This window comes from Orcinus orca, chromosome 17 (genome assembly GCF_937001465.1).
Source record: "Orcinus orca chromosome 17, mOrcOrc1.1, whole genome shotgun sequence".
NCBI classification, from domain to species: Eukaryota; Metazoa; Chordata; class Mammalia; order Artiodactyla; family Delphinidae; genus Orcinus; species Orcinus orca.
Window position 1 is genome coordinate 85,176,234 of NC_064575.1, and position 12,712 is coordinate 85,188,945.

The 12,712-nt window shown below is 44.6% G+C and overlaps 1 protein-coding gene across 1 annotated transcript in view; it reads right to left on the reverse strand.

Annotated features, from left to right (window-relative positions):
• LOC101274978 (maestro heat-like repeat family member 5) overlaps positions 1-12,712 on the reverse strand; it is a 39,860-nt gene that overhangs the window by 13,963 nt on the left and 13,185 nt on the right. The window contains 4 exon segments of the mRNA XM_033419936.2: positions 9,080-9,159; positions 9,933-10,055; positions 10,678-10,781; positions 10,784-10,820. Coding sequence (XP_033275827.1) covers positions 9,080-9,159; positions 9,933-10,055; positions 10,678-10,781; positions 10,784-10,820 — 344 coding nt within the window.

Genomic DNA, 12,712 nt, shown 5'->3' on the forward strand with positions numbered 1-12,712 from the left:
AGGGGGCACGGCAGGAGGGGGCACGGCAGGAGGGGGCACGGCAGGAGGATGCGTCCTCGACTGTAAGCAGGGCAGTCGGGAGGCCTCCGCTAAGAAGGGGGGTGCCTGCGGAGACCTGAGAGCAATGGGAGAGGCTGCAGCTCTGAGATGGTGGCCTGCGTGGTGTGTTCAGGGCCAGTGTGGGCGGCGTGGCCTGAGCAGCGGAGGGCACGAGGACAGTGAGGTCGTGGGGCAGCGTCACGACTTGTTGGGTGCCGTAAAGGTTTTGACATGGGGGCCACTGGAATGTTTGGAGCGGAGAAGAGACGTGATCCGACCTAGTTTTAAAGGGCCACTCTGGCTGCTGGGACGGAGGGGCTGGAAACGGGCCAGGATGCGCAGTGAGAGCTCGTTATGTCCTAACTAGGGTGGTGGTGTCGGCGGCTGGGGGAGATGGAGGCAGGTGGACCGCAGGACTTCCCAGGGGATGGGCTGAGGGGTGGAGAAGAGAGCCAAGGCGACACCGAGAGCTTTGGCCTGAAGCTGGAGGATGAATCGCCACGTCTGACACAGGAGCTGGCAAGACGAACAGGTGCAGGGCAGGGTCAGGGGGTGGCCTGGACGTGGCAAGTGGACGCCCATTAGACATCCCCGTGCATCCGGCCAGGGCGAACATTCGGGAGGTGCCTGGGCTTAGGTGATATTTAAACCAGGGGGCTGGAAGTGGCCACCAGGGCAGGGAGTGTAAGTGAAGATGGGGCCTGAGGCTCAGCCCTGTGGCCCCTGCGTTAAGAAGCCAGGGGCACAGGAGGAAGCAGCCAGGAGGCTGTGCAGGAGCGGCTGGGCTTGTGGGGGAGGAGCCAGGTGAGGGTGGGCTCCGGGAGCCAAGTCAGGAAAGTGTTCCCAGCCCAGGAATAAGCCCACGCAGACCTGGTCAATTGATTTACAACAAAGGAGCCAAGAACATGCAATGGGGAAAGGACAGTCTCTTCAACAAATGGTGCTGGGAAAACTGGGCAGCCACGTACGAAAGAATGCAACTGGACCTCTATCTTACAGCACACACAAAAATTAACTCGAAATGGATTAAAGACTTGAATATAAGACCTGAAACCATAAAACTCCTAGAAGAAAACCTAGGCGGTAGCTCCTTGACGTCAGTCTTGGCAATCATTCTTTTGGATCTGACGCCGAAAGCAAAGGCAGCAAAAGCAAAAATCAACAAAGCGAGACAACATCAAACTAAAACGCTTCTGCACAGCAAAGGAAACCATCTACAAAATGAAAAGGCGACCGAGTGAATGGGAGAGAAGATTTGCACATCATATTTATGAAAAGGGGTTAATATTCAAAATACTTGAAGCACACACAACTCAATAGCAAAAACAAACAAACAAAAACTCCCCACACAATCCGATTAAGAAATGGGCAGAGGATCTGAATAGACATTTTTCTAAGGAAGACACACAGGTGGCCAACAGGTACGTGAAAAGATGCTCAACATCACTCACCATGAGGAAAATGCAAGTCAAAACCACAATGAGGCATCATCTCACACCTATTGTCAAAATGACAAGAACTAACAAGTGTTGAGAAGGATGTGGAGAAAAGGGAACCCTTGTACACTGTTGGCGGGAATGTAAATTGGTGCAGCCAGTATGGAGAACGGTATGAAGATTCATCAAAATACTAAAAAGTGAACCACCACGTGATCCAGCAATCCCTCTTCTGGAAATTTATCTGAAAAATGCGAAAACACTAACTTGAAGAGATACATGCACCCCCACATTCATAGCAGCATTATTTACAATTGCCAAGATATGGAAACAACCTCATTGCCCATCAGCACATGAATGGATAAAGAAGATGTAGCATATATATATAATGAAATATTATCCAGCCATAAGAAAGAAGGAAATCGTGCCATTTGAGACAACATCGATGGACCTTGAGGGCATTAGGTTTAGTGGAATAGGTCAGACAGAGGAAGATAAATACCACATGATCTTGCTTACATGTGGAATCCAAAATGAAAACAAAACCCAAAGCAAACAAACAAAGACTCAGCTCATATCTACGGAGAACATGCTGGTGGTTGCTAGAGGTGAGCAGGCAGAGGTAAGCAAAATGGTGAAGAGGGTCAAAAGGTACAGACTTCCAGGTATAAAATAAGTTAAGTCCCGGGGACGTAATGTACGCACCGCGACCGTAGCTGTTAACGCTGTATGGTATATTTGCAACTTGCTAAGAGAATAGCTCACCACAAGGACAAAATATCTGTAACTATGAATGATGATGACTGTTAACTAAACTTACTGTGGTGATCATTTCACCCCACCACCCCTCCCCCAAAAAAAGAAATAAGACAGAGAAAGAGTTCCTAGGAGTGAGAGTGGTTGCCATGAAGACACAGAGGAACCTGAAAGCATGTCAGAAAGTGACAGAAGCCAACCTGAAAAGGCTACGTATGGTATGATTCCAGCTCTGTGACATTCTGAAAAAGGGAAAACCATGTAGACAGTCAAAAGATCAGTGGTTGCCAGGGGTTTAGTGGGAGGGAGGGATGAATAGGCAGCACACAGGGGGTTGGGGGGCAGTGAAACTAACCTGTATGATGCTGTAATAGTGAATGCTTGTCACTCACTGTACATTTGTCCAAATCCCTAGCATGTACACCCCCAAGAGCAAACTGTAATGTAAACTATAGACTTTAGTTAATAATAATATATCAATATTGGCTCATCAATTGTAGCAAACATACCACACTAAGGCAAGATGTTACCAAGAAAGGAGCCTGGCAGAGGAGGGAAGTACATGGAACTTTGCACTTTCTGCTTAATTTTTCTGCAAACCTAAAACAGCTCCAAAAAAAGAAAAGTCTATTTAAAAAAATGGAAAGAGACATACAATGCAATACTAAAGGAAGGAAAACGGGTGTTACTAGATTTAGATTAGAATAGACAATCAAGATGGAAAAATCTACATTAATATCAGGGTGGTGGAAAAAGGTCTCCAAAGACTACAGGCAGCATGATACTCTTTATATAAAATTATTGAAACTACAAATAAAATGTTTTTAAGAATATGTTTAGATGCAATCTCACTATATAAAAAGAAAGCAAAAAAATGAGAGTGGATGAGCCGGGGGGATGGAAGCAGTGACGGTGGGCAGCCCTGTCCTTAGATGTAGTTCATAACTAGGGCCCTGGCTTTTGTACGGGTGACAGCTTCACAAGTGTGCATTCAATTACTGAGGAGAATCCTTGCTCTAAGTAAAGAACTAAATTAAAGCAGGCCATGCATAGAGCCGTGATGGACGAGTGTGACAAAGCCAGGATTATTCCTAGTCCAGCTTTGAGGGCCAGGGCAGTAAAAGCAGTTGCCCAAGGGTGAAAGAGGAAAAAGAGAAAACAAGGAAGCTGGGCAATGATTCTAAAAGTTATGTAGAAATGCAAAGGGCCAAGAATGGCCAAGACAGTCTTGCGGAAGGAGGAGGGGGAGGCCTTTCTGGATCAGGGGAGGTGAATTAATATAAAGTTGTAGGAATGAGAACCTTGGGTGTTGGCCTAGGCACAGACAAGCAGAGCAGTGCCGAGCAGGGAGAGCCCAAAGGCAGCTCCCTAGCACACAGCTCTTTTTTTAAAAAAAATGTATTTATCATTTTATATTTATCTCTGGTTGCATTGGGTCTTTGTTGCTGCGTGCGGGCTTTCTCTAGTTGTGGCTCGTGGGCTCAGTAGTTGTGGCATGTGGGCTTAGTTGCTCTGCAGCATGTGGGATCTTCCCGGACCAGGGCTCGAACCCATGTCTCCTGCATTGGCAGGCGACTTCTTAACCACTGCACCACCAGGGAAGTCCCTCAGCACACAACACTTGACTGCAGGGAGCAAGCACCCAGAGCTGCAGGAACAGGGTGGGGAACTCGAGAAAGGATGCTGGACGTTTAGAAGAAACTGGAGCCCGATTAGCACCTCCATGATGTGGGTGGTTGGAGGGCTGAATGAGATAGGCAAACTCTAGGATTTTCATAAGGTAATGTCTGAGAATGAATGATGGAACTTGGAACTCCTTTTCATCAAAGGACCTAGTAAGGGAGCGAAAGGAAAGCTGCAAAGTGGAAGAAGATATTTAACATAGAATCAGCTGAGACCTTGTATCCAGATTACTGTACATAAAGAATTCCTAGAAATCGATAAGAAAAAGAGGGACGACCCAACAGAAAAATGTGCAGGATACCTGAACAGGCATCACCAAAGACGCCGTTCCAATGGCCAAAAAGGGCATGAAAAGATGTACAACCTCCTTATTTAATCAGCAAAGTGAAAATTAACATGGAAATATGATTAATACTACCCACAAGATTGGCTAAAATTTTGATGGTTGACTAGAAAGTTGATGTTAAGTGTTCGTGAAGAGGTAGAGCAACAGGAACTCTTCAGGTGGTTTAAGTACTTTAGAAACATTTTGCATCATATGTTAGTGTTGGTGCCACGCCTACACTATGGAAATTGAATGCAGATGTGCCTCAGAGCACATGTATGACCAAACTCACAGCAGCGTTAGCCACAGACCTAAACCCAAATGTCCATCCATAGTAAGAAGGGTACCTGGTGTTCATAGGATGGGATCCTACACAGCCACCAAAATGAATGAACTCCAGCTATATGGAACATATCGGGAGGAGGCTTAAGCACAAGATGTTGAGGGAAAAAGCCAGATAACGAAAGAATACTGGAAGGGCTCATATCACACCATTCTGTTTATATTTTAGGACACGCCACCATTATCTCACGCACTACTAAGAAAGAAAAGGTATCCAAGATGGGAGTCTAATAGGGGCCCCACCAAAAAGGTTGGACCCCAAGGGCTGTGTGTACAGTGTCAATGTGATAAAGCAAAACAAAAGGAAATAAAACCCCTGGCTTGCAGAAAGAACAGCGAGAAAACCGGTGCTCACTGAGCACACTGTGGGGAAGGAGGATGGCGCTCCCGAGAATCCAAACCACAAAACCCACTTTGGGGTCTGAATCGCACCACCCTTGTGCCCCCCACCAAACACCCTCCAGCAGAGACTTTTAAACTTGAAGCGGTCTCAGGATGAGAGTGCCCCCGGGGGACTGAGAACCCTACATCATTCCAGGTGTAAGGCACCATCAATGTAAAATGTGCTCCCACTTGATGTGTGAAAAATGTGCTTCTTAGAACTGAGGAAATAAGGTATAAATTCCAATACAGATAAAACTGAACTATAGACCTGGGCAGCTGAGGACAACGGTGGCTGCCTGGGTACCCACCCCCCCCCCACCTCTCAAAATTTCCTTGAAAAACAACACAGCAGGAAGAAGAGAAAATTAAACCACACAATGTGACCTCAGAGAACACCCAGACTTCAACACAGTATAAGCAGAAGAGAGCTCTGCCAGCCCCGGCCTGCAGTCTCTCACACTCCCACCCCACCCCTGTTCCACCATGAGGCTCTGTGGCAGATAAAAGGAGGATGAGAGAAACTATGGAGAGGGGAGGAGACAGGACCTGGCAACAGGGCTCAGAATTGATCTAAATCACCTTCAGGAAGACAAAGTCCATCTTAAGTCTGAAAATATGAAACAATAAAGAAGAAAGACACAAACGAAACCAGAGCACTGACCACAAGAAAGGGACTGAAAAGAATATTCATTTGAAGGGCGGCATTCAACACACACAGCTTTGGGGAGAAAAAAAGGGCAAAAAAGAAAGAAGTACCCTTTGAAATTGGTTGGTGAAAGGTAATGGCACAAAAAGGAAAAATTTAAGGTCCTACAAGAGAAAAAGGACACCCCATACTGGAGGATACATAATCCTTTCACCTACCACCAAAACTAAAAATCTGCTAAGTTACCTGGACTTTGGTATACTGACAGAAGAGGGTGCCATTGAACTTGAAATTCTACAAAACAGTCTAAGTGTTGCATATAAACAGGAGAAAAATTAATAGACCCATAGAGTTACTGCAAAAACCCCTGGAAAACAAAAGCACACATCCAGGGCTTCCCTGGTGGCTCAGTGGTTGAGAGTCCGCCTGCCGATGCAGTGGACACGGGTTCGTGCCCCAGTCTGGGAAGATCCCACATGCCGTGGAGCTGCTGGGCCCGTGAGCCATGGCCGCTGAGCCTGCGCGTCTGGAGCCTGTGCTCCACAACGGGAGAGGCCACAACAGTGAGAGGGCCACGTACCACAAAAAAAAGCACACATCCAATGAGAAAATTCCTCCCCTGAAAAACAACCATGATTCAGATAAAAGTGTAAGACAACACCCCACATGCAGACCAATATACTCAAGCAAGCCTTTAAAGATATGAAAAACCACCTTGAATTATGAATTCAAAAAGGACCAAAAAAAAAAAAGCCTCTAATAAGAAAGGAAAAGAGAGTTGACTGAATTCAGAAGTGAAAAAAAGAATTCAAGGTGCTCAAGAGAGAGAAGGCTCAAATGAAAATTAGAAAGGGGCATTGAGGAAAAGTAGAAAGACCACCAAGAGAATAAAGATGAATTTAAGAGAAGTAAAAAGGGTCACAGAGAAAGTAGGAGAAATGGAAGACAGGCAAGGAAAGACTAGCATTTGAATTACTGGAGTCTCTGAAGAAGAAAAACAACAATGGAACAGAACTACTATTTAAAATTATAACCAAGAGAGAAATAGGTGAGGGAGATAAAGAGGTACAAACATCCAGTTACAAAATAAATAAATCACAGGGATGAAACCTACAGCGTTGGGAATATAGTCAATAATAATGTAATATTTTTGTGTGGTGACAGATGGTAACTAGACTTATCATGGTGATCATTTTGAAATGTATAGAAATATAGAATCACTATGTTGTGTACCAGGAACTAACACAGTGTTGCAGGTCAATTATACTTCAAAACAAACAAACTCATAGAAAGAGAGACCAGATTTGTGGCTACCAGAGGTAGGGGTTGGGGGAGGGGGAATTAGATGGAGGTGGTCAAAAGGTATAAACTTTCAGTCATAAGATAAAGAAGTACTAGGGATGTAATGTACACCATGATTAATAGAATGAACACTGCTGCGTGTTATATATGAAACTTGTTAAGAGAGTGAATCCTGAGTTCTCATCACAAGGAAAAGAATTTCTTTTTCTTTTCTTTTGTATCTCTATGCCATGGTGAATGCTCACTGAACTTACTGTGGTCATCATTTCATGATCTATGTAAGTCAAATCATTATGCTGTACACCTTAGACTTATCCAGGGCTGTATGTCCAATTATGTCTCAATAAAACTGGAAGAAAAAAATTACAACCTAGAGAACTTTCCAGAAACAATAACAACAAAAGACTTAAATCTACATATTCAAAAGACTCATTGGGTACCTGGGAAAATTAACACAGAATGATCAAGTCTGAGACATTTCTTAGTAAAATTGTTATATTTCAAAGATAAAGAAAAAAGTTCCAAGGTCTCCAGAGAAAAAGATCAAATAACTTACAAAGGCAAAAAAAAAAAATTTTTTTTTATCAGACTTTTCAAAAACAAAGCAAGGCAACAATTGAGCAGCATTAAAAAAATACTTAGAGACTTCCCTGGCAGTCCAGTGGTTAACACTCTGTGCTCCCAATGCAGGGGACACGGGTTTAATCCCTGGTCTGGGAAGTAGGATCCCACACGGAGCATGGCATGGCCAAAAACAAAACAAAAGACAAACAATAAAAAAACTTAATAAAAGCAAGTGTGAACCAAGGACTTTATATCCAGCCTAGCTGCCCTTCATAAAAGAACCTAGGGTGTTCTGAATCCATGAACCTTCTTGAGGAATCTCAGAGGACGAGATTTGTCAAGCTAAGAGATGACTAGAAATCTTTGGCAAAGGGACCTAGGGTGAGTGTGTGTACTCACTAAAAACAAATGTAAGGAGGAAGGTGGATGACTACACTGCAAATTTTGAAGTGTGCAAATGGAAACAGAAGGAGAAGGGACGAATAATCTCACTGGTTGTTATATGGGTAGTGGATGGGAGTTTAAGGATGTCAATAAAAATGGGTAAACCAGATATTAAAAGGTTAAATACGAAAACAAGGGACTAAGGGCATTAAAATAGGTTAGGAGTACAAACATAGCAACTAGAACAAAAATACAACCCTTCCTAAATTAAAAAGACTACTAAAGCTCAAAGAATACACATCTCATAGAAAAAAAAAACAGCAAATAAAACACGTGCAATTACAAAATATGATGACAGAGTTGAGATTCAGCATAGCCGTCATATCAATAAATGTGAATGGACTTAACTCACCTATTAAAATAAAAAGAGTTTCAATTTGGATTACAGATCAAGACCAAACTTTATGCTATATATAGGATGATACCTAAAGCAAATGGATTCTGAAAGGTTAAAATAAAAGCATGGGCAAACCCATACTGGGCAAATGGGAAAAAATAGGAGAGCAGAGGCAGTGATGCTGCTAGGAAAATTCAAGCCCTCAAAGCATTAACTGTGACAAGGCAGGGCACTTTTTAACGCTGAAAGTCACAATTCATAAAGAAGATATAACACTTATGAATATGGGCACCAAATAACATTATGAACCTTATGAAGTAAAAACCTTATGAAGTAAAAACTACAGGAGATGGAAGGATACATAGATAGAAACACATTAACAATAGGAGACTTTAACACACCATTCTCAGGACAAGGCAGATCAAATGGACACAAATTAAGCGAGGAGGTAGAAGACCTAAACAACACAATCAGTAAAGTAAACCTTACAGGTACATAGCAAGTCCTACACCTGATAACAGAAAAAAACACCTTTTCAAGTGCCCATAGAATCTGGGGTCTTACCATGAATGACTGCTCTGACCTTGAGTGTCTGGGTGGGTCAGCTCACTCTGGGGAGTGGCTGTGCCCCAGTGGCTCTGGCCTCCATAAGCTGCCCACCTCCCACCTACTGTGGCCTGCACTGGCTCAGGTCCCTAGCCCTGCCCAGTAGGGCGTTGCTGTCTGATGTCTCCCCGCTCACTGTCCTGCTGGTACCAAGCCTGAGCTGTGAGGTGCTGTTTGACGCTGAGCAAGGTCCTGTGTGGGGTTGGGGAGCCTACCAGAGGCTGGAGATGATGTGGATGGCCTGCTGGCGAGTCGACGCGCACAGCGTGTCCTGGGGCTCCTTCTCCATCAGAAGCTGGAAATCCCAGGTGAAGGCTGAGTCACTCACACCTGGGCCTATGTCACTTCCGCCACCAAGTCTCAACCCTGCCTAAAGACCTTGGTGCCCCGCACCCCTGTAACCCCCAGGATTATGCTCTAGACCCTCACCTACCCAGGTGGGTCTCTGTGGCCTAGCCCCCACTTAGACAACTAGAGCATAGACTTTAGAATAGACAAGTCATGTCTGAATCCTGGCTACCCCCATACGAGTTGCATGACCTTGGGCAAGTCTCCAAACTGCTCTGAGCTTCTTTTATTCACAGAAAACATGATGTTGTTGCCCTTGTGTTACACATGAGGCAAGGAATGAGAAGCAGAGTGTCTGAGTCCCAGCAGGGGCTCAGTAAATGAGAACCGTTATAATTTTTATTATCACTATATAATCGTCCATCACTTGTGTGTTTCCTCCACTACTCCAGGGGTTCTGTGAGGCCAGAATCTCTAGTAACTAGTGGTGTGAGCTAGGTCAGTATTAGCAGAATGGACGGCGCTGGCCTTTCTGGGTCTCAGCCACATCAGCTGTGCAGTGGATGTAACTGGCCAGCTCAGGGTCCCTGTAGGAACCAAGTCATGTGGGGGCCATGGATGTGCTTCCAGGTGTGAAAGCCTGAGGGGCTTGTACACGCTCTAGAAATCCAATCAGCCCAACCTTTTCCAGTGGGTGCCTCTCATGAATGTTGCTGCTCTGAGGGAGGTGCCCCCTCTGTCCCGGGAAGCCCTTCCTCTGCCCCAGGACCTTGCACTCACCATCAGACACTCGAAGAGCTCAGAGACCTGGGAGAGCGCGTAGCTTTGGGCGCCCTCGTTGTGGCTGACAGCCCCCACCAGCATGAGGATGGCCATGAGGAAGCTCTGCTTCAGGGTTTCGTCCTGGCAAGGGGTCAGGTGGTGGGGCAAGGGGGCGGGGTCAGGGAGTGGGAACACCAGAGGCGCAGGAGAGCCGCAGTCACATGTGGCAGCGGGGCCTCCGCTCAAGGGGGCTCAGCAGAGGCCTCCAGCTCTGGGGCCACGTAGCTGGGTGTTTTTTTGACGCGGGAACCGGTGATTCTGTTTAGCAATGCGAATACGTCGATGATGGTTAAGCATCAGGAGGTGCCTGTAGGAAGCTCAGTGTTCAGCTTCTCGTGAGGTGTGGCCACCCCAGGCCCAAAGGCCTCAAGTATGCGGTGGTCTCACAGGCTGCATAGCCCCTCAGAGTTACCAGGGTGGAAGCCCCTGGTGCGGGGTGTAGAGTCAGGGGACCGTCATCACAGGCTGTGATGGGCAGTCACCCAGACTTCCAATTCCCCCCGGAGTGAGAGCCCAGGGTTTTCTTTAAGGGGGGCGGTGGAGGGAGGGGGTCCTTACGGAAGCCCATGAAGCCTTAGGTGGGAACGATGGAGTAGGAGCCCAGGGTGGTGGGGGAGTGGGGAGGTGGGCTTCAAGGTCCTGGAAGTTCTGGAATTCTCAGACCCCGTTTCTGGCGGGCTCCGGGGGCCGCGGGGGGTCACACTCAGGAGTTGTAGTGGAAGAAGAAAACCATCCGTGACAAGACGTTGTCCACCCACGGGAGGATGCGGGTCTTGGCCTTGTCCACCCTCTGGCCACAGGCCAGGAGGTGATGCTCGCCCACCTCCACCGCATGTCCTCCGAGTTCTGGGCACAGAACAGCAGGCGGATTCTTAACCACTGTGCCGCCAGGGAAGTCCTCGTCCACATTTTTGCATGCATTCTCAAGTTCACTTCTCTATTTCTGCTCTGAATTTTATTATTTCATTTCTGCTGCTTGGTTTCAGTTTTTTTAAAAATTTAATTTAATTAATTATTTTTTTATACAGCAGGTGCTTATTAGTTAGCTATTTCATACATATGTGTATATATGTCAATCCCAACCTCCCAATTCAGTTTCACTCACTCTTGGTTTCAGTTTAACTCGCTCTTCTTTCTCTAGTTTCCTCAGGTGGATCTTTGGGAGGGAATGAGTCTGCCTAGTACAGGTTGTTTCCAGTTTGAGGCTCTTATGAGTAAGGCTGCCGGGAACATGCCTGTATGTGTAATTTTGTGTACGAATGTTTCATGCCCCTGGGGTTAACACCTAAAAGTGGAACTGGTGAGTCATAACTGTATAAGACAATGTCGATTTTCCAAGGAGGTTTCACCATCCCACCAGCAGTGTGAGTTTCCCCGCCAGCATTTGGTCGAGTCTTTCTCTTTCCTTTGAGCTCTGTCCTGGGTGGGTAGTGGCAGCTCCCCGGGTTTTAATTGACATTTCACTGAGGATTCAAGATGTTGACTGTTGTTTCTTTGGCTTTTGGTCTTTCATATGCCTTCCTTTGTGACATACCTATTTAAATCTTTGATTCACTTTTGCAATTGGTCTGTTTGTCTTTTTCTCCCTGATTTTGTAAGAGTTCTTCATTTGTTCTGAATACAGTCCCTTGTCAGATATACGTCTTGTGAATATTTTCTCCATGTCTGTGGTTTCCCTTTTTTCACTTTCCTCACAGTATTGTCTGATGAGCAGAAGCTTTAATTTAGATGAAATCTAATTAATCTATTTCTTTTTTTCTTTTTGTGATAAGTGCTTTCTGGGTCCTAAGAAATATTTACCTACCCCAAGGTTGGCGAGATTGTCTCCTGTGTTTTCTTCTAGAAGTGTTTTCGTTTTTTTATATTTAGGTCTTGGGTCCATCTCAAAATTAATATTCGTGAAAGGTTAAAGACAGGCATTAAAGTTCTTTTTTCCCCCTAGATACGCAATTGTTGTAGAACCATTTGTTCAAAAGACTCCCCATTGAATTGCTTTGGTACCACTGTAAAAGAAATTAATCAACCATATGAGTGTGGTTTTATGTTGGAGTTTCTATTCTGTTCCATCGATTTATTTGTTTAATCTCTGTCAGTTCTCACTGTCTTGTGGACTATAACTATATAGGAAATCTTGAAATCAGGTAGTGTAATTCTTCTAACTTTGTTCTTTTTCAAGATTGTTTTGGCTATTCTAGGTCCTTTGAAATATCCATATAAACTTTTAACTTATAGATTATGTTTAATTCTATAATAAAGTTAGTTGGGATTTTGATTGGCATTGCCCTGAATCTATAAATCAACTTTGGGAGAATTGACATCTTAACATTATTGACTCCTGTTATCCATGATCATATAGCTCCATTTATTTAGGTTTTCTTTAATTTCTCTTTGCAGTGTTGGTAAAGATCTTGAACATATTTTGTTAAATTTATCTGAGTCTCTTATGTTTTTCATGTGGCTGTGTCATTGTGTTTTTAAACCTTACTTTCCAATTGTTTGTTGTTAGTATATAGAAATTCAATTGACATTTGCATGTAGATTTTGTATCCTGGGATCTAGCTAAATTCAATTATTAGTAATTAATAGTTCTAGCTTTAAAAAAAAAACTTTTGTGAGATTTTCTGTGTATGCAATTATGTTGTCTGCAAAGAAAGATGGCTTTACATTTTCCATTGCAATCTGTGTCAGAGTTCCCGTTCTTCTTACCTTACTGCGCTGGTTAGGACTTCAGTGCAACG